This window comes from Amphiura filiformis, chromosome 1, assembly GCF_039555335.1.
Source record: "Amphiura filiformis chromosome 1, Afil_fr2py, whole genome shotgun sequence".
In the NCBI taxonomy this organism is placed as follows: Eukaryota; Metazoa; Echinodermata; class Ophiuroidea; order Amphilepidida; family Amphiuridae; genus Amphiura; species Amphiura filiformis.
The window spans coordinates 88,034,824-88,062,681 of record NC_092628.1 but is presented as its reverse complement, the minus strand read 5'-3'; the positions used below and the strand labels follow the sequence as shown (position 1 = coordinate 88,062,681).

The 27,858-nt window shown below is 36.0% G+C and overlaps 1 protein-coding gene across 1 annotated transcript; it reads left to right on the top strand.

Annotated features, from left to right (window-relative positions):
• LOC140156330 (polycystin-1-like protein 2) lies at positions 1–27,486 on the top strand. Its single transcript, XM_072179307.1, is given in 14 exon segments — positions 1–234; positions 2,243–2,455; positions 2,581–2,800; positions 3,243–3,664; positions 4,596–4,840; positions 5,398–5,575; positions 5,707–5,884; positions 12,974–13,093; positions 14,355–14,642; positions 15,292–15,614; positions 16,491–16,613; positions 16,616–16,748; positions 21,490–21,756; positions 24,707–27,486. Coding segments are annotated over 14 exon segments (3,000 nt in total). The 5' UTR covers positions 1–114; the 3' UTR covers positions 24,877–27,486.
• The last annotated feature ends 372 nt before the right edge of the window (positions 27,487–27,858 follow it).

The following is a 27,858-nucleotide window of genomic DNA, read 5'->3' as shown; positions in this document are numbered from 1 at the left end:
GAAAATTACGAGACACAAAACGTGACGTGTTCACACGAGGTGGTGTCGATACGTTCCTGTTAACCAGTCCTGTTCACTTAGGCAGTCTGATTCATTCCAGAATCTTTCACGATAATGGAGGAAAAAAGCCCATCGTGGTTTCTCAATCGTTTGATGATTAAGGATTTGACCCATGATAGAGTGTATTACTTTATGCTGGATAAATGGTTGGCGGTAGAAGAAGATGATGGATCGGTATGATAAATCTTGTTTCATATTATATTCAAATGCTTGGTTTCTGTGTGTTCCCGGCAAACACCGAGCGTTTAAAAACGTTTTGCCCAGGGCATGACTATCTGTATACCTACTTTTTGCTGTTTTTGCCACCCATCAGTATACCAATTTTTCAGGAAAGAAAAAACACCTAAAAAGCACTCAAATATGCTCAAATTGGGCGCTTTTAGTGGCCCTTGTGCCCAAATGCGCACAATTAGGCGCATTGGTCTCCATTGAAAACACACCCATCGATATACCAAAATTGCTGAAAAGGTACCCCAAGACCGTGGCACAGCCCGTATACCTTCAACAAGAACAAGGTAGAACCCCCTCCTGAATATTTTGGGCTTTGATTTTGGTAAAAACGTTTTTAAACATTAAATGTCAGGTTTGATAAAGGTCATGAAAACGTTTTGTATGAAAGCACGTTGTTAACATGTTGTCAAAATGTTATTGGTAAATTGGTCAATAGGTTTTGCAAACATGATGCTAGAATATTGCAATAAGTTTTCAAAACATGTTTTGGAATGTTGTAAAAACGTTTTATAACCTTGACATACCCTTTATAAAACCTGACATTTATAAACTTTTTTGGAAACCTTTTCTAACCTTTTTAATACATGTTGAGAACGCCCCAGCAAAGGGCAAAAACGTTTTTAAAACATTTTAAATAAGTTATATTTTGGCTTTTGGTTTAGGTAAAAACGTTTTAATAACATTTAAACATTTTGCCTAATATTGTGTCAATACTTAAATAACATTATGTTAAAATATTTGAACCCAGCAAACACAGAAATGTTCTCAAAATGTTTTTTCAAAACCTTTTAATAACATTTAAATGTCGGGTTATATAAAGGTCATGAAAACGTTTTTAAAACGTTATTGAAAATATTTTGGGCAAACATTTTTCGCAAAATATTTTTTCAACCCCAAAATAACATTTTGTTTAGAATGTTTTGTATCAAGTTTTCAACAATGTTTTTAGAATGTTATTAAAACGTTTTTATACCCTTTATATAACCCGACATTTAAACGTTTTCTGTAAAACATTTTTGTTTTCTGAGCAGTAGATTATCAAAAATGTTGTTTAAGGTTATGAAAACGTTTTATACTCTTAATATACCCTTTATATAACCCAACATTTATACGTTTTCTGACAACCTTTTATAACCTTTTGTGAATGATGTCGAAAACGTTGTGTGTTTACTGGGGCTTTGTGTTTGCAGAGGTTTTTGGTGTGTCTTTGTAGACCATCTGATTATACAGACTCAAACCGAAGTCTTTAAATAGACAGAGAGTACAGAAAAGACCTAATCACCACTGCTCTAGTTAAATATCGTTTGATTATTCATCAACAATGAAAATTATTTTCAATTTTCTTGTTTAGAAATGAAACAAAAACAACAAACAACTTGTAACCATTCTCGTTTGATAAAGAAAGCACTGAAACAATTCAGTGATTTTGCTGATCCGGAGAATCGTAAAGAAAATCAAAAATCTTTTGGCACCATTGTTAGCGTCCTGGATTATGCTAACATATCCTGGTAGTGGTTAAGCCGAAAGACAAAATAAGACATTTTTACGTGAATCTAATTCGTAGAGAAAATAGCTGCATGCGTTTGAATGGGGCTTCATCTTTGTCAATACTGCTGTTTTCCTCGTTATTGTCAAATTTTGCATTTCAAGAATCCCTTTTAATGACTTATTCTTTACTTTTAGGCAATTTATATAAAATCTTTACACCCTCGCTGGTATCAAATCAAGACCACCTTATAACCAAAATACTACAATTCATCATGCACTATAATAAACCGAGCCAAGCCTCAGATCTCCTGATAATTATCAGGTCTGGCATGACAGAGATGTTCTACCAAATTTCCAGATCAGTTGATTTCAAGGACAAGTATGAACATTGAACATGAATGCGTGTGATATCTTTGTTATCTTTGATAACCCCTTAGTTCCACACCCTTTCATTTTCGTTTAGATTGAGAGAGTCATCCCAGTCGCTGGTAAAAGTGAACTGACGGCATTCGGACACCTGTTCTATAGTAAAACGCGTCGTAATTTGAGCGATGCGCACCTGTGGTTTTCTGTGTTTGCACGTCCAGCAAAGAGCCGCTTCACTCGCGTCCAAAGAGCTACCTGTTGCCTTTCCTTATTATTTACAGCAATGATGTCAAATATATTTTTCTACAATGTAAGTAATTTCAATATAATTTTTTTTTTTAAAGTAATAATGAAATGAAATAATTAATTTTATTACCTCATTTGAACAACAAAAAAATAAAGATGCATCAATAACACTCAACTTTGTTCTTGCAGGTGGATTTCGTCGACCCCTCAGCACAGCAGAAAGTTTTTAAAATTGGTCCTATAGGCTTCACGATGAGCGAGGTGGTTATAGGAGTTATTGCCAGTCTAATGGTAGTCCCCATCAACCTTATTATAGTCCAGATATTCCGTATCACAAGACCAGCACCACCAAGTGCTTGCGGCTGTTGTTCTAAAAAGAAAAGGCACCAAGATGGAGATGCTTACGAAGGTATACATTATCCGAGAGTTTGATAACCAGTGGCGTAGCAACGGGAGGAGGGAATGGGGAAGCTACCCCCCCCCCCCCACTCCCCATTCTGACCGCCCTGATTATTTAAGAGTTTCATGTTGACCACTTTCGTCAAATTGAGCACCCTTGAAAGTTGCCCTCACCCATGAAAAAGTTATGGCTTACGTCACTGGTGTAATAACAATTACCTCATCGGGAATTGAACCCGGGGAATTGAGTAAAACTATGCTTAAGTTGTAGTCCAGGAAGTGGTAAATTCTCTTATTTTCAAAGAACCCCTTTCTTTTATTCCGTTAACTGTAAAATTTGAGAAAAAAACATTGAACATTAATACAATAAATATGACACAATTGTAAACGAAGAAATGAGCTGGTTAAAAATATTGTAATTAATTATAAATTCGACCACTTGCATGTTACAGCTCGGAAAATGACTCAAACACCAAAAGTTGATGAAGAAGACGAACTTCAGCGTCAGTTAGATCTACTAGAAGAAGAAGAAATGAAACAAGGCCCTATACCGTCAGTATCTTTAGAAGTCGACAATAGCAGCCGCACCAACTCTACCCAATCCTTGCCACGTGAAAATCGAAACAATAGTACAGCAACCGTTGACATGGCACCAGTTCTTGGATTCAAGAAGAAGAAAAAGAAGAAAAGGAAATTTGAATTACCATGGGGATTCCTCATAGTAGGATGGATCTTGGCAACGTTGTCTATTTTGGTGTCCTCGTGGATGGTAATTGAGGTAGCAGGTACATTTGGGAAACAGAAGGCTACTGAATGGTTGACGTCCATGATGATATCCCTTATCCAGGATATTCTCTTAACGCAACCACTAAAAGTAAGTGTTCTTAGCACACCTACATGGTGAGTCAAAAACGTGCAATGAGGAAAATGAATATTTATGTCAAAACCATGTTTAAAATTTCAGTTGTTGAAACTTTTTATAACTGCTATACTCAAAAGTCACCCGGTGTGATCAAATAAAGTGAATCAGTTCAACCGTTTTATGTTTATGAGTGTTTTTACTGCTACACCCACTTTCAATTGTTGTCCAAGAGGCGCCTGCATTCCGAATGAGAGTACACAGTGCGCAATAAAGTCTACCGATCTATCACTGACTACATCAATGTTTGATTTTTACCTTCTTTGGCATCCTTTGTTATGTTCAAATAAGGTATCTCATATTTCTTACATCCTTCATAGCCCACGAAAACCAACTTACGGTTTTCTATACCAAGGCTAAACTAACAGGGTACCACGACGCAGTGTGTTTCGAATAAAGAAAAATACTATACGTAGTGTAGAGTTGGAAGAGTTAACATTTTCTTTAACCTGCTTGGCATTTTGTTTGAGATGTTTATCGTATATAAGTTGAAATAACATGATGAAGAAATGTATAGAGGTTGGTGGGCAGGTTTTTCAAAATTCGAAACAAAACGCGTGCCGTTTGAAATGGAGCTCATCGTGCAATATTCAGTAAGTTGCCTGGGACATAGAAAACTTGAAGTTTGATATTTGAGGGGTATGAAGTACTTATAAATGTGAGAGAAGTCAAAAATCAAGTTTGAATTAAGTTCAAGTCAGCTTTGCATTTGCAGTGTTTGCTGCTAACTGAGTGCTCTCAATCAAAATACATGCGCCTCGTTGACAAAGTGGGTCTAGCAGTATAAAAGTCTCATAAAAATGAAACTGTAGATCACACGCTATTGCTGAATATAATGTTTATTATTAATATGAACAACTTTTGTATTATTCTGAATCGTTTCCAGGTGCTGGTGATCGCGGTTTTCGTGTCTCTAATTTTTAAAAGCCCTGAGAAAGAGGACACAGATGAGCCTCCGGTACCTCATCTGCAGAACGATGAAGAATGGCTGCACAAACCACTCACAAATGAGGAACTCAACGATCCCAAGAAAATGGTAGACTTGGAGATAGAAGGGGTGATAAAGGATGAAGAAGAAGATGCAATTGAAAAGCCTGATGAAGATGCTATAGAAGTAGCAAGAGTAACAAGGTGAAACAAAAGCTATTACACTATTAATAATAAAGATTTGGTTATATACCTTATTTAACCTGGGTGACGCGTTCAATATCAGACACTTATTCTCTAATTATGCCCAGGGACAGACAGCCAGTCGTTAACCTGATCGGAAATGGCTGCAAGGTCTTTGCTTCTGTCTTCAATTCAAATGCAATAATGGAGAGAGCAGGCAATGTGATACTAGTATCTGTCTCTTCTTGCACCATAGTAAAAGGAAAAGACATTACCGCCGTGCCACCCCATTGCATTGTCGTTTGCTTGATTTCAAGATAAGATTCAAGATGGGTTTATTTATATTCTTTATCTGCAAGAATTGGTCTCCATCAAATCACGAGCTATTTGACAGGTGTTGGTTCTGTTGTTAGGTCAAATATCATAAAGATTGCTAGGTATTTTCACATAACGTTGGTTTAACTATGAACAACTCATAATAAGTTAGGTAAAAAAAATTCCAACGGGAAAAACATTGCCCAATAATATATGATTGACAAAAGTAACAAAATTGTTTTCGTTTTTTGTCTATTTAACAGATTTAAAGAAATGCAAATGACGAAAATTTTGAAAGAAATCGTATTCTACATTGTTTTCCTGAACGTGACCATGTTAATCACCTTGGGTGAAAGAGACGAAAATGCTTACTATATCAACAAATCACTGCAAGATATGTTCGTATCATCGTCTTATCACGGGAAAATGCAATTTTCAAAGGTGGGAAAAGATCACTATTAAAACATTTTGAAAAATACAACAATAAGGTTTAGGTTTCAGTGTTAATGCCGTCCATATCTTAATATATAAGTTGTGTATCTTTTAACAAACTCGTGGATAATCCGTTTCAGATTCTTACTAAAGATCAATTTTGGAACTACACGGAAAACACATTTTTGCCGACCTTATATGACCATACTTTATATAACGGCGAAACTGACATCTTAGCTGAAGAAGGAAATATAGTAGCAGATTTACAAATGTATTTGCTTGGCCAGGCCCGGTTACGACAAGTCCGCATTGAACCAGGTATTGACAAATTGTTCCTCTCGCTGGTATTCCACCATTCTACTTTATACGTTATTACATGCGTAACTGTATTCGTATTTTCTCACCTGCTTACCTATCTACATTTAATTTTGCATTTAATTGATTAAGCGAACTAATTCTCGGAACCCATCCTTCGGTTGTTCTGTTTGATCACAGATCCTGGTTTGACTGTGAAGGCAAATCGCAACCTCTCCATAAATTTTGAATTTCTTCATCTTTCCTTTATTTTGTTGGTGACATTAATATTATTATTATTATTATTATTATTATTATTATTATTATTATTATTATTATTATTATTAAATATTTATATGGCGCTCTGCAAAGCACAGAGCGCCTTACAAGAAACATATACAAAAACAATTCAAGCAAATATACAAAGGAATTCCAACAATTGAAGCAAAAATACAAAAACAAGCAGCAATACTAATCTGGATAAAGATGAGTTTTGAGCATGCGCTTGACCCCAGACACCGACTCCGCCTCTCTGATCTCAGTAGGGAGCTCGTTCTATATTTTGGGAGCACCAATGACAAGTAAAGCATCCCAGCCTTTCAAAAAATTACCTTTGTCAAGAGACTGCATGATATCGTTCTTAACTTTTAACAATGCAGTCTCCGTACTATGGTTTCGCCTATAGGCAGATTGATGTTGTTCACCAAGGCATTTGCTGTCCACATAGTCGGTAACCTGACATGTCACTGCCTTTTCCGCTACTTTAGACAGAAAGGTAATATTTGCAACAGGGCCATCTGTCTCAATACTGCGATGTCCTCTGGTAAATTTCCAATCAGGCAAACGAAAAAGCCCCATGTTCACAATACAATAATCAGGCAAGTGTGTTTGGGTTTTGGGCAATCTCCAGATATAAATATGTGGTTTACAATTTCCCCATCACCTGCTGTAAAGAGGACCCGCTCACGGGATTGCCCCAGTAATAGACAGATTGCGAAATTTACGTGAAACGTGATACGGGAACGCAAACGGCAAGCTACATTAGTCGAAAATCGGTTATTATGCCCTCTAGAGGGTGAAATCTATTGTGAATTGGTCAATCGTGGAATTACCGTAAGACGATTACGTTGTGGTTGGTAGCAAAAAATGACGTTCCAAAATGACAACAAAAAAAACGCGTTATAAAATGCAGAAAATTGTTATGTTTGTCGTGTTATGAAGCAAATCAAAGTAACCAAATAGAACAAGTAGAGTCCGACATGTAATATAATCCATTTTGGGGGTTACAATTTGAATAATTATAGACAAGAAGAAGTGACTAAATTTAGATTTTTGGGGGCGCGAATTCGAACGGGACGATTGCCTATTAATTTGTGTGTGGAAAATGCCGTCCAAAAATCAGGTTGCGAAGAGGCATTTTAGGCAAGATCGTGACGTCTTACGACATAGTGCGGCAGAATGGTCTGTTTGGGACGGGTGACAGCAATTCGTGCAACGTCATTTTTCGCCATTGCTATTTGTCAACTGTCAAAGTGTTTTGCCTAAGGATACTATTCAGCAAACACCAAATTGTTTTTAAAACATGGTAATGCATTATGTTTTTGGTTTTAGTTTAAACAGTTTGATAACATAATATCGGTTTATATAAAAATCAACTCTTTTTTTTAAACGTGTTATACTGAAAAAATAATACAACAACATTTTAAACCAAAATTCAAAATATTATAGTAAAATATCGTTCGGCAAACATTTTGTGTACTTAAGTCTATTGTGTTAGAATGTTTTCCAACAAGTTTTGAACAAAATGTTTTTTGAATGTTAAAACCTTTTTATACCCTTGACCCCCACATACCCTTCAACCCGACATTTAACGTGTTCTGTAACATACTTGTTTTTGCTGGGTAGTAATGGAACTAGGCACATTAGATTATCTATTTTCATTTTGCTTTAAAAAGTAAACAGGCTACTATTTATATGATAATGGAGTTTGCTTCTTTTTATATATATACACCATAACGACTTCCTAGGCAATCAACACCAAACTCTGTTTAGGTTATTTAGACAAATATCATACACGTGTGAATATAGGCCTATACTCATTTTCCAATAGCTCTCAAAACTCAAATATCGCTAATCTGGACTGAATGCTCAGAGCAATTTTATCGTGTATAGTGATGTAGTATTTATACGGTATCCTTATAATATGGATCAGGAGTATTACATATCCGTTATCTCGGCTGTTTATAGTGGCGATCAATAGCTATTCTGAACCGAGGTGGTTGAATCGTATAATCTCCGCAATATGTGGAGACACAAATATGCCAGCTGGTGCCGTCGAAAAATCCTACTTTTTAAGGTCATTGCTACAGTACCGTACATTTGTAGGTGATGTGGTACAAATTTGAGTCAGTTATATATCTTTACAATAACGGTGATAAATTTCTGGTTTAGTTTTATTTCAAAACGATTTCGAAGGATATCAGTTCGATATTCTAAAGTTTATAGTGGTCCAAATCCAAGCTAAAGATAATCTGGCAACTATACCGGATAATCTGGCTCACTATAAACACGAAGCGTGTTTATAGTGGTGTACGGTATTTATACTCTACGGATAGTAATTTCCGTTATCTCGGCTGTTTATTGGCAATCAATTATATCAGACGTTGCCAAATATTTTGATAGCCATTTTTAAAAATTATTGCTACAGTGTACAATATTTTTTGTTGATTGTGACAAATTTGAGCTCAGTTTGCCCTGGTCCATTAGATCGGTATCGTTAACATGCTAGTTGTATACATCCAATATCCAGGTCGAAGGAAGGTCGTATAATTTAATCCATATTTGGCGTTGTTCTGGGACTGATTATAGATACAGCCAGTCGTATTTGCATATCAATAGGGCCTACCGAGGAAAGTGGGTTTGATGAGAGAAGATAATCTTCTCTGGTTCGATGCACCCAAGGTGAATCAATGTGTGCTCCCTATACGCCGTAGAAGTGACGTCATAATCGGATTAACTACCATAGCAATAGATGAATACAATTTTTGAATAGACCGCAATGCACTACAAGCAGATTGCACTAATCAACTGTGTATATCAGCAAACATAGATTGCATACAATACCGCTCTTTTCAAAGATACTTATCTTACAGGTTTGAGTGATCAGCCTTTCTTTGACATCTATGGTTCAATGCATCGGTACCGCGTGAACGCTGTAGTGCAGGGCGGTATAGTCAAAATTGTATTCATCTATTGCTATGGTAGTTAATCCGATTAACTACGTCACTTCTACGGCGTATATCTTTAGATATATTTGTCTCAGCATAGCGCCACCATGAGCTTTTACATGTACACCAGGCACAAAAAGAAACTCGTCAGTTATATTCATCCTTGCTGTTCAATAACTTGATAATTTTGGATTATTCTGAAATAAATATTTTGTTAATTGGACTTTTCTTTCTCATTTGACACCCTGTTCGTGAACATTGAGCAAGAATTGACCAAGATATGCGCCTCAAACTCTCAAACCCCAAAATGAAAAGTTGCAATTTTAACGATTCAATTGCACCCGTTACACTGTGTGCTTTATTGATTGGCCCGTGGTGCTTGTGTGCAATACAACGATGCGTTCCCATTGAAAATCGTTGAAAATGCAACTTTTGATTTTGGGGTTTGAGGCTTTGGAAGCGCATATCTTGATCAATTCTTGTTCGTTTTTCACGAACAGGGTGTCAAATGAGAAAGCAAAGTCCAATTAACAAAATGTATATTTCAGAATAATCCAAAACTATCAAGTTATTGAACAGCAAGGATGAATATAACTGACGAGTTTCTTTTTGTGCCAGGTGTAGTCTTGATTCAGACTCTACGCGGCTATCACAAACATGCTACGAACGACGAGCGTTAGGACCGACACAAACTGGCTGTGTTGGATGTGAACGGCATTATCACGTTCTAGCGCATAATGCCGTAATCCGTATCCCGTATAGCGTTTGCAGTGAACGTCTCTTCGCAATCTCTCTAATATTAGAATAAGTTAGTTTTATAATGTTCTAATTAGAGATGTTGCATTTGCGAGAGTGTAAAACCAGATTAGTTTTATTAAAAACCAGAGACAATAATGATGCAGTTTACAGCTCTCAAAGCAGAGTGCTAGAAACCAGATGGATTAATATCGGTGTAATAAAAATTACTACAATTCAGTCGCTGAGAGACTGAAGATTTAGGATTACGCTAATGGATTTCCCTAAAAGATGAATGTGTTGGTGTATATCAAGCTGAACTCTGGTAAACATGTCAATGTAAGAGGTAAAGCACTGACCACCCCATCCTTGACCAAGAAGTATCGTCTGCCATCTGGATGCCCGAACTGTTCTGAATCTCAGGATGCTTTCAGTTTAGGTCATGTATAGTGCACACGCCACCGCACCGCTTAGGTTTGGGAAACGAACCATGCCTACCCAACGACTGCGTGAAACGGACATGCATTTCCTAGAAGTGAACATAAGAGGACTACGTTCGAACATAGGTGAGCTGTCCAATCTGTGTAATGAACTAAAGCCACCCATTATTGTCATCGTGGAAACGATGAATGAATGTGCTGAGTGCATAACTATACCAAGATACTCCCTCAGCTGTCCTACAAAAAGACGAACATCCAACAAAAGTATCGTCATTTATTGCGTGGAAGGTATCGCCATATTCATACTGCAGTTACTGTCCGTTTTCCTATACACAATACACAGTGCTCTCACCATTGACGCGTGACCCCTACAAATGATGCATGTTGGGAGAATGGACACTTGCCTAGTTAACATCACTGTGTGAAAAATAACCAGCCAATATTTTATTTATTCTCCAAAATAGGACCTAAAATTACAGCTAGGTTAGATGTTCAGAAATGGTCGTACTTTTGTAAAATATGAGTGAGGGCAAGGCATAGCTAGCCAACTCCCCGTGTTATTTGAATGGAGAGTTGACCGAAAATATTGGTATCGGACCGCTCACTTCTGAAGGATGCCACAAAAGAACCGGTAAAAGCTACATTTAAATTATTCTAAATAGGTTCTAGAAAATAAAGTTTTGTAACATGTCCTAAATTTTTAGCTAATTTAGGTGTTTGGAGAGGGTCGTACTTTTGTGTTTTAGGAAGGACATGTAAACGACAGATAACACCAAAAATATGAAGAAATTATTTCTAAACCGTGTTAAGTCAAAAATCATTATGTTGCTCATTTTCAAGAATGCTGGTTTACAAAAAGCACGACATTGTCTGATTTCGTGAACAAAGCCACACATAACATTGTTTCCTTTCGTTTCCTTTATAATCAGCCAACTGAAGCTATGAATACCAGCTTTATTGCGATATCGCACATGAAAACAGTCACTTGTGCACAACCAGAGAAGATCCGATTTAATCAGTTGAGCTGTTTCAATGAGTGTTATCTTGGTTTAATAGCTTTTAATGGGGTTAAGTCCTGCAAAGGTCGAGATGAATTCTACTGTAGACATGACTGCATCATGTTCATGACAGTGCTCCTTATCCAGATGACATGTAGCTGATGTTGTTCTCATTGAAGTCACAGAAAATTTTCTTTGCTGCTATCTAAAGACGACCGAGTGCTAACAGTGATATCGTTGACTATCTGAACTCCACCACCTTGTCAAAACTTCCTGAATTCAATACACAATCAGTAGTTCTTGGCGAATTCAATGTCCACCACAAAGAATGGCTTGGCAGCCATATACTGCTGACGCCGCACATTTGAGATGTGTAATGCTCTTGGACTATCACAATTTGTTAAAGAACCTACCCAGGAAGACCAGATTCTTGACTTGGTCGTCACTGATCTAGATGCCACATGCACATTAAATGCAAGAATAGGTAGTTCAAACCACAGTCCAGTTCATTTTAAACTGTACAGAGAAACTCTACAATCGCAAAATGTGGGAGCACGATAAGGCCGACTACTTGGGAATGAGAGCTTTTCTTGCATATGCAGACTGATCTCTTGCACTCCAATCTGATGACCCAGAAGAAGCTTGCAGATCACCACTATTATTAGTGATGCAATGGAGATTTTCATACCATAAAAGCTTGTTTTCAAGAAGACTTGTAACAAGGTGTGGTTTGATGACCACTGCAACGGAGCAGCAACCAAGAAGCGCCGCTTATTCAGGAAAACAAGGATAACGCCAAGGAAAACAAGGATACGTTTACAAAAGCTAGATAGGAGTATAATCATGCAGAGAAGGTATTCAGAAGGAGCTATAACAAGTTGAGGAAAGAACTCTCAAATGGCATCCTAAGTAGCAAGAAACGGTTAACACCCTGTCTGGTAAGTCCACCAGAGTTGATATGTTGTTCCTTCAAAGTTGTCTTATCTGGCCAGTCATCAAGTATTTCCATCAACAATGCATGAGTTCACCAGAGGTAAATACTGGGCCCACTTTTGTTCTCTGTCTTCATTGATGACCTGGGTGATAAGTTTGAAAATCAATTCTACCTCTACGCGGATGATTCCACCTTGTTTTGAGAGGTGTCATCTAGAGATATCTCTGAAGCCATTACTGCTAGCTTGAACAGAGACTTGGAGAAAATGAGGATCTTGGCAGACAAATGGAAGGTGACCTTCGTGCCATCGAAATGTAATGCAATGACAATATCAAGAAAGAGTAATTCAAGCTAGATCTTCTCTTTGGTACCACCAATGGTACACCAAACTGGCTGGACAGGAAGATCTGGAGATCCTGGGAGTCACCGTCGACAGCAAGCTAACCTGCACAAAGCACTGAATTTCACGGGACATAAGTGTGGTGAATAATTTAGAGAGTCACCTGGGACTTAAAAATCGCTATAATTGAAACAATCAGCAACAATAACATGATTGCCGGATAAGTAGAATATGTTTTCCTAAATTTCGTGATTTTGTATGCTTGTGATTCATATGTAATTATGTACCTTTATTAGCATGGCAGGGGTGATTTCGGTCTTCGGACTTTCTGAATCGTTACAATACCGTATCATTTGGTACATAATTTGCATTGTCTATGATAACCACGTATATGGCAAACCATTTGCTCCAATTGTCTTATTTGTCTTTTTAACAACAGAAAGTTGCAAACTTCATGAGCAAGTGAAAGAGCTTATGCCTGAATGCAGAGACTATTTTAACGTATTCGATGAGCAAGAGGGGAACTTTGATGAGTTCTGGATACCCTATAACGAATCAAGTAAGGAACTGGTATAAATGTTTAAAGTACAAAATGACTCTAATGAAAAACTGTTGTTTAATCATTACCATCATCATCACATTACCATCCTCATCTTCAATTTCTACATCATTTTTATTTTCATCATCATGTTTATCAGACCTCTGCTTACCTAGGAAGTTCCTAATTAATGTGTACGTTATCACATATTTTTGAGTAAGACACCATAGAGTTTGTATGCCAAGCTTCTACCTATTAAAAAATCATGATCCGGAACTCGGGGTTGAAAAAATTGAAAAAAGAATTGTCATACTTGCTCAACAGGTATGCCTCTTTCTATTTTTATGTTAACAAATAAGCAGCGAATAACCCATGACTTTAATAAATGTGACCTCTGATATTTTCAAATGAGGGAGGCTCTGGTCGACGTATGATTGATAAATAATAACTTTTGACTATTATGTGACCAATGTTATATAATTCAAGCATTTTTGCTTGACAAATCCATTAAGGTCTGAGTACTCTCAACTTCGGCTTTGGCCATCAGGGCTGATAACTTGATCACAAGTGACTTGGTCCACTACTTTTCCCGCGAAACTTCTTGTTGTCATTTCCCGGAAGTGATGATGTTTTTGTTTTCAGCAGTGGATAGCATACGTGATCAAGAGAAACAAAAGCTTCATCACAGTTGATTGCTTTGGCCCCCGTTTTGCGATTGTTGATTGGTTTCCTTATTCCTCTGCAGAATGAATTTGAATCCTTATGGAGCATTTTTAACTCGTCCCATTCTATTCTATGCTTTATTTGAGCGACATGGTCGGTAATGGTTGATTTGTGTTGTTTGAAGTTCGTTCTTTTCTGTTTGCTTTCGTTAACTTTCTATACGTTATTGTTTCATACTCTTTTTTATCTCCTTTGAGTCTTGTCGCGAATTGTCTTTCAAGTCTCACTACATAAGACTTGTCGTATCCTTTACAAGGAATCTTGTAAACAATCTTGTCGCTGGTCTGGTTTCTGTCGATCACGAATACGATCTACTGCTGAAAACAAAAACATCGTTATTTCCGTAAAATGTCAGGAATAAGTTTACATGTGATGTCGTACTCAGAGTTACTCGATTTGTGAAGCAAAAATCTTAGAATTAATTTATACATTCCTACAAAAGCACATATTTACTGACTTGCGTTATATCTTTAGGCATTCAGCAGTTTACCTTGAATAACATTTGAAAACAATTGAAGAACATTACATTCTGATTAATGCTGATTTAAAAAAAATGCAGATCCCATAAATTACGAAGAGGGCTTCAACCGTGCATGGCAATACAGAAAAGCTTCAGATCTAAATTCCTCTGCTCTATGGGGTCGCTACGTGGTCTACCCGGGAAGTGGATATGCCATCGAACTTGGTTCATCACTCGGTGAGGCTAAAGCCGTAGTTTCATACCTTCGTGATTCATTATGGATTGATCAATACACTAGAGCTGTATTCTTGGAGTTTGTCATGTACAATGCCAATCTGAATATGCATTCTGCCTCAGCACTAATCGTGGAAATGCAATCCATAGGAGGTAATAATGGTTTTATTTAGCATATTTAGGATTAATATATAATGTATTACACAATAAAACTGCACAGTTAATCAATTTGGTTTTGTGAAGTATTGTGAACTTTTATCAATAATGCTCCCATCGTAACATTCAACTTAGGCACTTCTTGAAAATGTGCACTTGCTTCAGAATATTTACGAACTTTAGCTAGCGCGCGTGCGTGTTTTCATGGGAAGTCCAAAGTCCACTTGATCGAGAAATCATGACAAGCTCACACATGTGGCTACTTATATGCATCATCCGAAAGCTTACATAATTTCGCTTCCTTTTGTCCAAAATAAACTCGCCATATATAAACATTTAGTAAAAATGTATGAGGTCATGTGACATCACCATGGCCATGTATATACATCCAATTGAACGACAAAACATTGGCCTGAAAATGCTGGAAGTGCACTGTCATTAATAGAAAGTTGACCAGGTGAAAAACAACAATTATGGAGATATCACACAAAAAATTAGTGAGTTTTTGGCAACGTTTTTTGGTACAACATAACAAAAATACTCTTTCCAAAATGTTCTTAATCTTGACATTCCATTCAAGGATCTGTTTTTTTTTTGTATATGTTTTAATGTTTGGGTTGGGTTTTTGTTTTTTTTTTGCTCAAAGGCGCATCACCATTCACATTCTTCTGGACTACGAGATTAGATCGCTATGACGGCAGTTTTGCTATCTTCATTCTGGCTGGTCAACTTATATTCGGTCTCTTCATCATCTACTTTCTACAACACGAGATTCGTAACATAATCAAAGAGAAGAAAGAATATTTCAAAAACCCATGGAATATTGCCGAATTGGTGACCATTGCACTCTCGATATCTGGTATGGGCTTTTATGCCTATAGATATATTGTTGGTCGTAGCCTGATGGAGGACTATAAAGAACACCAACCTATGATGATTGATTTTCACTTTTTCGCTCAGTGGGATCAGGTAAATGTTGATATTAAACATATCGAAAATAATGTTTCAAAGTATATCAAACAAAACAAAAATCTTAAAGGGATCACAATTACAGCTTTTGGAGCTGTTTTATCACGTGTTTAAAAAGTACTCATATATTTATTTTCTTGGACATTTCAATTGCATTCTGAATTCAAGTATGCTTCTTTCTAATATCAAATAAAATTCATTTCATTTTTGAAATTCACGATATAATACAATTTTTTTATGACATATTATAAAAAATTTGATATTTTCACATTTCTCATATATAACAGTCCTCGAAGTAAATTTTATAAATCTAATGATATATTCTATTCTGATTAAATCCTATAAAGTGTATGTAGCTGGGAGGAAAAGCCGACGATCAATTGACCGGAAATGTTGAAATTTCATATAAGAAGATATCTTTTTTTCCCAACAAAAAGACCTAATTTTTTTGGTCCTTTTGGGAAAAAATTCTATATATCTTCAATACGAAAGGTCAAAATTTTAATTGATCGTCAGAATGCACCCACCTACATTGATTTATAAAGTTTACTTCGAGTACTGTTAAATATCAAAATATCAAGTTGTATTTTAATCATTTGCCATAAAATGATGTATTATCATTAATTTCAAAAATCTACACTTGCGTTTATAAATTGATATCACGAAAACATTCTTCGTATTCAGAATGCAATTGATATGTCTGATGTGCTCTTTGTCCCACATTAAATACTGTCCAAACGTTCATACCCCACCACTTAAAGAAATCACAATTAAAGAAGTAAAAAAATAATAGTGCTTATAGCTTCTGGTGGCCTATGCTGTTTTATCACGTGTTTAAAAATATTTTTATTTTCTTGGACGGTTTACATATTGCAGCTCTACGGATTCATGGTAGGCTTCGTTCTATTCATTGCCACAATAAAATTCATGCGCATACTTCGCTTCAATCGCCGTATCCTCATTTTCTCAATGACACTTCGTAACTGTTCTAAAGATATGCAAGTTATTACGGGATAGTATTTACCATCGTCTTCATGGCATTTGCGTGTGCGGGATATGCAATCTACAACAAAGATATGAAGGATTTCAGTACGGTGGTCCGTACGGTTGAGACTTTGTTTTCAACTGTTCTTGGTAAGTTTGCGTTATAGGCTTATCATATATTTTGATTAAATAATATAAACCACTATAAGCGAGCAACATAAGGACCGGATAAACTTCTTAAATTTCCCAGATAATCGTATCTTAATGTATCTTGCCAACAACAATAGAACGCAAAAAGTATTTGTGTTTCCTGCCTAAGATCACAACATATATCACTATATATATTGTTACGAGTCGTACTTGACTCAAGGCCAAAATCACTTTTTACCCGAACTCACACGAATGCACAACACAAATACACTGTTTGATTAAGCTAATAAAATCTAAGTCTTTAATTGAAAACAAAGTATGATTGGTATATATAACAAAAATCACACAATCACAGTTTTATTCTATCAGTACTTAACCAGCGGTTTTCTTGTTGGTGATCCTAGAGTTCTTGCAATGTTCTGGACGACTGATGTAATATATCCTTATTCACTTGTCCTGCGAAAATCAGCGAAGTCCATTGTACACTTGCGTTTATAAATAATCCTCACACGAAAATGATCTGCTTTCTCCAATCACTTATCTTCTTGCGCTGCTTTCTCCAAAAATATATCTCCTTGCTTTCTCCCAAAAAAAATGGCGTTTCCTTTATAATCGTGCTTGTTACCCATTGAAAAACTGAAGCTATGAATACCAGCTTTATTGCGATATCGCATTTATTGCGTCATGGTTAAAACAGTCACTTATGCACAACCAGAGAAGATCCGATTTAATCAGTTGAGCTGTTTCAATGAGTGTTATCTTGGTTTAATAGCTTTTAATGGGGTTAAGTCCTGCAAAGGTCGAAATGAATTCTACTGTAGACATGACTGCATCATGAGGGGTTTCCCATCTCATGAAATACTTTCAGCTTGTAAACAAAGTTTAAATAATTAAATTAAATTACTCAGGGCACATCACAATAGACATATTCCAGTATGACACAAGGACATGCGTCGCCACTTATTTTGTTATGAGCCCAGGAAACTTCGATTCAAAGTGCGTGATTATTTGCGGCGTTTTGCGCAATGTGACAAGCATGCGCAAACATTTCTGAAAGACGCGTGCAAATTTCGGGCTCTTGCCGATAAATGGCGAAGGTACATTATAACCCTAGAACTATAAGAGGGTTGTAACCGCCCCCCCCCTACCACCACCACCATCATCCTTGGTTTTGTATCCGCGTATTTACGCCCAAACGACTTAAGCTAATCGTAGATCCATTCTATGCGCTCATTTTAGTGATAACATTTTTACCCCAGCACCTTACCCGGGGGTAAGACCGACCATCAAAATGACCAGGTGGGTTGATGAAGCCCACCATAGGTTTCTACAGTAAAATCCATGATACGCATTACTCTATTGTAAAATTATACCAAGAGATATTGACTTTTTACTTGGTTAGTATGATATAGTAATTTTATATTGAGGAGAAAATTCGGTGAAATTGCATCTTCGTAGAATTTTTAGTCAAAAAAAATCAAGTTTGCCTATACTTTTGTACATAGCCAGATTATAACGTCATACCCAGCAAACCCAACAATGTTTTATGAATGTTATATCCTTTATATAACTCGACATTTACACCTTTTCTGTAAAACGTTGCGTTTTTTCTGGATAGGGACATTATTTGGGTAATGTTAGTAGTGTTAGAGGTCCCTGTTCATTCTCTTTTTTCGTGAGGTGCCAGTGGTGCTTATGACGTCACCTCACTGGTGGTTATTTTTCGCATTAAGGAATTTTCCAATCTGACTATTTATTGCGAAATGGTTATATTAGTATTATTAAAAGGTATGGTTATAGTATCACAGCACTACGCATAATAATGGTGTTGGAATGTACTGGAACAGACCATCGAATTTGGCTCGATATTTAGCCATCGCTTTTTTGATATTTTTGTTAATACGATGATAATGATGAGGAAGAAAACATGGAAGACACTAGCGAAGACAGCGAAGAATAGTTCAAAGACATAGAGACTTTGTGTTATCCTTGCATTAAATCTTATGTAATATATGTATGTAAACAAAGTGTTTTACGTATAAAGAAGTTGCTTGGTAATACTGAATGAAGAATAATCGAAAAATAAACTTGCGAGTCGTATAGTAGTTTCCTTGTCTCGAGTCTTGAGGGAAGTTGGGTCCATATTAGTCTCCTATCCATGGTTTCACACACCCTCACCTATTTACCTTACATGAGAAGGGACATTCCAACACCATTATTATGCAAATTAGGCGTAGTTTCATGATACTATAACCATACCTTTTACTATACTAAAAAATAATCACGACGCAATAAATAGTCCATTTTGAGACAGATTGGGAAATTCCTAAATGCTAAAAATAACCATGAGTGAAGTGACATCATAAGCACCACTGGCACCTGACGAAAAAAGAGCATGAACGGGTACCTCTAACACTACTAATGTTTGTACTTATTTTGGTACCACTGAATAGATGAGACCCATAGCTATACATTAGTACCAAATATAACAGTATATGACGTTTATAATTGAAAACTAGAGGGTATGTTGCCTTGTAGTCCTTGTTACAAAACATGGCTCAGAAGTTCTAGGGTTTAAATGGCTTCCATGAGTGTCAAACCATGATGGTGAATTTACCACAGCGTTACGTGGTGTAAATTTGAGTGGGTAATCTTTGAGTATGATATCTTTGATTTTCACTGGGACCCAATGTCATGTTTTGCTTTGACTTGGGATATTGTGCAAATATTTGAAACAAACGTATGCTGTTTTTTCAACAGCTTACTTATATGATTATTTAAAAAACATGGACAATAAAAATGAAACACAATATCTCTAGCATTAGCCATTAGACAAACATTATTCTATATAATATCCATACAGCATGTACAGTATAACAATGTGTAACGTCTTAGCAAATGAAAATCACATGACAGTGAAAAGATTCGCAGAAGGAATTTTGATTGATATAGTTGTTGTTGTTGTTGTTGTTGTTGCTGCTGCTGTGTGATCGCCTACAAAGGTCCACCGAAATTAGAACATTTTTCTTCATCTAAAGTCTTCCACAACTTGAATATGGGTTTCAAATAAAATAGACAATTAAGTAACTTCCAAGTTCCACTTGAAATACTCACTACAGTAGTGGATGATATACACCAGGCACAAAAAGAAACTCGTCAGTTATATTCATCCTTGCTGTTCAATAACTTGATAATTTTGGATTATTCTGAAATATACGTTTTGTTAAATGGACGTTTCTTTCTCATTTGACACCCTGTTCGTGAACATTGAGCAAGAAGTGATCAAGATATGCGCCTCAAACTCTCAAACCCCAAAATGAAAAGTTGCAATTTTAACGATGTTGGTTCAATTGTACTGTTACACTGTGTGCTTTATTGATTGGTCTTCTTTAGGTGGTGCGTGTGAATAGCCCAATACAACGGTGTGTTCCCATTGAAAATCGTTGAAAATGCGACTTTTGATTTTGGGGTTTGAGGCTTTGGAGGCGCATATCTTGATCAATTCTTGTTCGTTCTTCACGAACAGGGTGTCAAATGAGAAAGCAAAGTCCAATTAACAAAATGTCTATTTCAGAATAATCCAAAATTATAAAGTTATAGAACAGCAAGGATGAATATAACTGTCGAGTTTCTTTTTGTGCCTGGTGTAGATAAAGCCATATACAGCATGCACATCGGAGCATGGATTTCAAAATAATTAACTTTAGGCAATACCTTTTAAAAACACACTCACTCTGTTGAGGGCTTTGTTTGGATGTAAATGAATATTGAACTACGTAGCAGTGTCGACCGCTACAAATAACGTCATATGTCATTTTCTGAGGTTTTCGTATGAAATTCCCCAAACCTTCAGCTTTCTTTTACTTTTATTTGATCAAATTTGAACATTCCGTTCAAATTTTACAAATGAAAAACTGTCAACAGAAAATGCGAAAATAATACACAATGAGCGTTATGCCATATTAATACGTGCATTTTATTTGTTATGTATCTTATTGTTTTCAAGCAGCGATATTTCATTGAAATCATTAAATACAAATTAATTACAGATCCAACATGCACCAGTTAAATCAAACATATTGTTGCATTGAATATCAAACTGTTACAACAGTAAAAATAATCATTCTAGTCATCAAAATTATGTTAATTAGCTAATTAATATTTATTATTGATTATGTGAAATTTAAAGTAAATTTTCTCGTATTTCATATTTTCACCAATTTTGGAATTACAAAAAAAATTTGGAAGAAAAACTACACCCCCTCCTGGCCTGAAATTTGGGATGAATATGCTTTAATCCCTGATCTGTGCATTGAGCCTACTTTTGGCAATGTTAACTGCAATGTGAAATGTCTACCATACGAAAGTTGCCCATGACGAAAATGTTCACATGGCATAATTCTTGGACACAGTTGATAACCTTACCCCCCCCCCCCTAAGTGTCTACAAATAGGCTCAATGCACAGAGCTCCTGGAGAGCTTTAATTTGATACCTTAATGAGCTTCATACGATGTTTAGTTCTCACTCCACATTTCTTGGCGTTTCTCGGTTTTCCAGCTCATTAATTAGCTAATTAATATTCATAAAACTATGCACAAATGTATTTCTCCATATGATCATCATATATGTATATTAAACATAATAATGATGTGATGTTTAGTTACCAAAATAAGTCAATCCTAGGTCTAATACCTTAAGTCTAACAACTTTGTAAGTCTCGTCTTCTGACTTTTCTTTCAGGAAAGTTCAACTTCTCCGAAATGAAGGAAACTAATCGGATACTTGGGCCTATGTTTTTCTTCGCCTACGTCGTGCTTATTGTGTTCGTACTTCTCAACATGTTCTTATCAATCATCAACCAATCATTTAGCAAAGTTCGTCACGAAACTAATGCTATCGATGGTGAAATGGAGATCGTCGACTTCATGATGGAACGATTCAAACGATGGACAGGCTTTTCTGAGCCTCGTGTCAAAACTAAAGAAAAGAAGTTCCTCTACATTGAATGTAAGTTTAGTATACATATATGCAGCTTCAAATACTTCAACTTCAAATACTTTTCTCACCGAACGTGGCGATCCAGCATTTAAAAAGCAACTTTTGACACATCAACTTTTTCTTTAAAGGGGTGACATGAATACGTCAGTGACCGGAGTCATTTTTTTTATAAAACCCCCTATCGTGGGTTGACATTTTTATAACTCCCCCCCCCCCCAACACCAACTCGGATTGAAACTGTTACTCCCCGCCCCTCCGCAAAGATATTGTTCTCTTATTTCTAGAAATAAGGAACGCTTAGCCTTCACAAAATGCGCGAGCAGCGCGAGTTTTTAAACTTGTAACTGTAAAATGTTAATAGTCAATTAGTCATGAGCCCTTGGTAATTTTATATTTACTCCTTATTTTTGTATCAAAACATAAATGACCCCTATATTCATACCCACCCCCCTTCTGAAGAGAATTGACAGCAACTTTAATATTTAATAAAAATAGGGTAATGCAGCATCCTTTACACCTAAATAATGTGTCGAGGCAGTAAACACAAAAAAATGTGACGCGGCCAAATCCATTATTTAAACATTTCTACTCCCGTAGACACATTATTTGGGTGTAAAGGATAATGCTATACCGTTATTTCTATTCATTATACCGCAAATTAGTCCGGGTTAAAGAGAAAATATCACTTTTTTGCCCAAATATTTTAAGTTGTTTACTTTAAGGTGGAGCGTGTACGGGTATGGTAATTGACGGCGGAGATATTGTACGCGTAACCAAGGCGTAACCAAGCGTAATGCTATGCGTATAATGTTGTACGGCAATTGACCCATCTTACTATAAATAGGGAATGTTGTATGTATGTATCTATCTATATATGTATCTATGTATGTGTATAAAGGCTCCGTCAGTTTCGATCCAAATGTCGCCAAATTCATACGGGAGATCGAGGATTATACCGAGACGTAATCAAGAATTGGCTGCAAGAAAAACAGTGAAAATATGGGTTAAAACGGCACTACGCCAATGCGCGCGTAAACGGCGCAGAGCCACGCGACTTGCGAGCCAGAGACCAGTGGACATGATAATACGGGAAGAAGGAAAAATAAAGGACAAAAAAGGTACATGGACGGGTCACGGGATTATGGTAACGGGTATAAACTTACATGGTGAACACGTCCGCAGACATGGACACGCTACGATACGGGATAAAGATGTGTGTTGTATAAACAACATGAAGCGGTACTATAAAGAAAAATTAAATTAAAATGAGGACAAAAAAGGTACGAGTAATAGGCCAACGGGTTAAAGTAACTAAATGAAACGGGGACGAAACAAAGAAGGAAAGAAACAGAATTAATTAAATAAATAAATAAATAAATAAATAAATAAATAAATAAATAAATAAATAAATAAATAAATAAATAAATAACATGGAAACGGAAAATCACAAGCTAAGCAGAAGAAACTAAAAAAGAAAATGTAAGAAGAGACAGATTTAGATAAATAAAATGTACCTTTTTCAATGATTCTACCTGTTCAGTAATTCTTCCTCTTATAGTGAACGCTCCCATTTACTCATCTAGCGGGGACCCGCGCGAAGCGCGGGTATCCCGCTAGTTAGCATAATTATTGCAGAATAAAGGGGTCTCGCGGAATGTGTTTTAACAAATCACAGTGCGCGATTTTCAAAAATGAATCGTGTGGGTGATAGATTGAATAATTTTACCGGAGGAATCGGGCTTTACGGTGATATTTACGATGGATCCAAATATATGAAATTTCCCATTCACACATTTGGTTTGAACAGGGAAGTGATTTCAACCAACCTCGGGTTGATTATTCAACGTAATACAGCGCTCAAATATACTCCTAAATGACTTAAAGGAGGATTTCGTGATCCTAGCATCCTCTTTTTATGATTTTTATGACATTTTTCAGTAGATATCCACGAAAAAGCTTATTTCCAAAATTTCAGTTGATTCCGATTTTGCGTTTGCGAGTTATGCATGATTATGTGTATTACACTGCTCCATAGACAATGTGTTGTAATTTCGTTCTGGTGCACCAGAACGAACGAAATTCAAATTTGGCGATATTTTTGCTAAACGAATTGATCTGCAAGAAATATTTGGTACATAAACATTATGTAGCCAGAGGTATCCAGTGGTGTAAAAATCTCAACTTTTTTGGGAAAAGTGGGGGATGAGGCTGTGGATCACGAAATGCCCCTTTAAGCTAATTGTAGGACCATCGTATGCGCTCATGCTAGCAACCCAGCAAACACACAACGTTTTACAGAAATGGTTTAAAATAATGTCGGCCGGGTTATATTAAGGGTATAAAACGTTTTAAATAACATTCATAAAACATTTTTGAAAACAAGATGCAAAACATTCTAACAGATATAAAATTGGATATTCATACGTAGTGATAAATACTAGATTTGAAGATTTCTTAACTTCAACATTACTAACATTTGATCGCTTACCGGGAGCGCTTTCATAGTACCAACTGGCTCTGATAATAATTTATGACACTGGACTGGACTTAGATCCAGTTTAGTAAGCGATCAAATTTGAGGAGTGTTGGATGTTAAAAACTCTTCTATTCTAACAGATGTTATTTAACTGTTGACAAAATATTTTGCAAAAATATTGCCGAAAATATTTTACAATAACATTCTTAAAACGTATTCATACTCTTTATATAACCCGACATTTAAATGTTGTTAAAACGTTTTGAATCAACATTTTAAGAACATTTTTGTGTTTGCTGGGAATACAAGAACCTTGATCACATTTGGGTCGACGATCAAAGTGTATTACACAAAGTGGACTTTGAAATCTTTGATGGGATTTGTTTGGTTTATTTCATAACAAGGAAAATATATAATGGAAAATGTCTCAATTTTCTAAAAGCGCATCCACATATTAAAACTAATTTAATTTAATTGTTTTAGATGTTGACCCGGTTGACAAAGCTTGTGATGATCTACGGCTTAAACTGAATGGGATGGTAGATGAGCTGAACGCTCACATCAGGAAAGCACGGCAAGAAGACTCGGACTATATCTACGAAGACAACTACGACTATGGCAGCTCTGGAAAGAAAATATTTCTTAGCAGTTAAATAAGTATTTAAGTTTTATACTAATAAAATGGGGGATAATAGCATTCGGTGAAATACAATGCAGGTGATGGTTTAATTGAACATATGTTAATTAATGACAAATGTATGGTGGTACTATAAACACTACATGGGAAACGATGAAGAAAACTATTAAAAATGTCTATTTCTCAAAGCGGAATTTGCTCACCTGAGAGCTTTCGGAATGCAGCACTATGGGTTATATTGTAAATATTTCGAACGCTTGTATTTTAAGGAGTTATGGAATAGAATATGAATTAATAACAAACAATATGTAATCAGATTTATTAGTTTAACGTTGTAGACAATTAAAATATCTGAATCTGGCGTTCATATTGCCTATATAAATCTTAGTAATGGAAATCGGGTTGTAAAACCGGTAAGTAATGGCACCTATGTAAATAATTGTAGAATAAGCTCAGGTTCAATCCACTAAGAAACCTATTTTTATCTTTGTATGTCTAGAGAGTCTTGAACAAACTGTATTATGGGTATAAATAATTGATGATTTAAATAATCCTGTATGTATACCGTATATTGTTAAGCCACCTTAAAGCAACATGTGTCTCAAAGCTGCCGCGAACTTAAGTAAAAACGTGCGCGTTTATCCTCGTTGAAAATCAAGACAAAAAGCCTAAAATTAGGCATATCAACTCAAAAATAAGCGTAGCCGAAACACGTTATTTAATGTTTCTACATGAATGAACTTTATTAAAGCATCAAAAATCAAAAAAACGGAATTGAAATCGGTCAATGCATTGTGATGTAGTGTCAATTATAAGATGCTCGTAAATGGAATTAAAACCTGCCACAAATGGCTATAATGACAAAATTGGCACATTTCCAGATTTTGAAGGTTTATTTCTACGCTTGCTTGAAAAAGCAGCGTTAATTTAAGTATCACAGGTTAAATGCCTATCTTTTCTGACTTCGTCAAAGAAAAAAAAAGAAAAATCTATCGTTGAATAATTATAACAAATTAAAGCTGAAAAAATTACCGAGTTCAGCTAATTAATATGCAAAATTGATGCCAATAGGAAACCGTATATGATATCAGGGTGTGGAGTTTTTGCACACATATGTATACAAAGTTCTTTCAATTGATAACAAAAATACACAAAAAGTAATTAATTATGCAAATTGGCAACTTACAGCTAATTATGTATTCATGATATTATTATGTAAATTAGGCATGAGTAATTTTGGGTTTTTTTTTTCAATATTGAATGAAAGTCTTTTCATTCATCATAAATTTGTCAAGTATGAACCTGTTGAATAAAGAAACTGCAGTTAATTACTTAAATATAATACAAACAATTCAAAGTTTGACATTTTGACGGTGTCTGGAATAGAATTTTCATTTCTTTCTGTAAACATGGTATGTGTCACCATTGCTCAAAGCCAAATCCGAAAAGTAAAAATAAAAATTCATTTGCAAAAAGACTTTAAATTGACATTTTGTTATCTGGATTAACATGGGAGGACAAAATAATGGTAAAAGGAACCGCCATTCCACTACATCGCGTATACAAAAATGGTGTGGCCTTGGACACACACAATGGCTTAGAGCTATTGTGGTTTGGAATATTACTCCCTTTAAAATCACTTTCGTAATGTTATGTTTCAACTCGTTTTCCTCAAGTGTGCCATTCGTTGTCGACGGAAATAATGTACATGCTAAGAAAGATTAGTATTTCAGCTAAATGGTGGTAGGTCTTATTATTTCAAAAGGCCTATATTTATTGATTTATGAGGGATCTTCAACACTCCATAAAAACAGGTAGTAACTCTTAAACGATGCAAAGGTTATTTTTAAAAGACCCGATGCTACGTAGTCACAGAAAGATTTCACAAACCATATATTAAATATTCAAACAATTTGGATAAATAGCACTTATGAGGACCTGGATGATGTTTGCCAAAATTGAACAACTTTGATGCGCGCGCTTTTCAATTTACTTTTATGCTTGCATGCACAGTGTGGCAGAATAATTGTGCAACCACTGTGACATCCCTACTAAAATAAAACTCAAATTTGCCATTTGATTTGAAGTTTCCGATTTTTTGTTGTTGCTAATATTGGACACTAAAAATGATAAAAGCACGTATGACAGTCTCTGACAGTATACACAATACATGGCATGGACATGTTTGGGGGGTCAACATACATTGGATACTTTTTGCACAAATGCTTGTCCCAAAACCTGTATTGGCACATAAAAAATTAATAAAAAACTCATTTCGCATTAGATTTTTAATTTCTGACCAGCTTTAAGACACGGTTTTTATTCGGGTGACCTTATACGCTTATTACAATGCACGTTGTATTTATTGCAGTTAAATTAAGTTTTATTAAATGCACAACATACAATAATTATCTAGCGTCACTCACGGTGGTTATTTTCATCAGAAGAGTGGGTCCATAAAATATGGATACTGCATGGCCGCCATATTTATGTTCCCCCTACTGACATTAGTTTATTTTCATGACCGCCGGTACACACACACACAAATACCCAAACTTCAGCTATTGTGTACATTTTAATAGTATTGTATTTTTACTATTTTCATGTACATAATATAGCACTTTCTTCTATACACCAATCCGAGAAGCGTTTACTGTATTTGGCCCTCTATTGACGGCAACACAGATGTACCAGAGCAGGAGATTTAATTCGTAATTCAATACTCATGATTGTGTATTGAATTACGAATTAAATCTCCCGGGTACAATTCTGTATAGCACACAATAAATAATGGATGGAACCCCCGACCTCGGGACACCGCAGTTTTACATCGGGGACACCGCAGTAATGGCGAAGTCGGATAGGTGTATAGGGGTTGAATTTAATTTTTTTTCGTGAGCGTAGATATGTTGTAGAAAGTGGGGGATGAAAGTTAAAGTGTAAGCCTCATGATGACGTGGGGTCCAGAGGCCCACTTAAGGACTCCTGATAGGGGCGG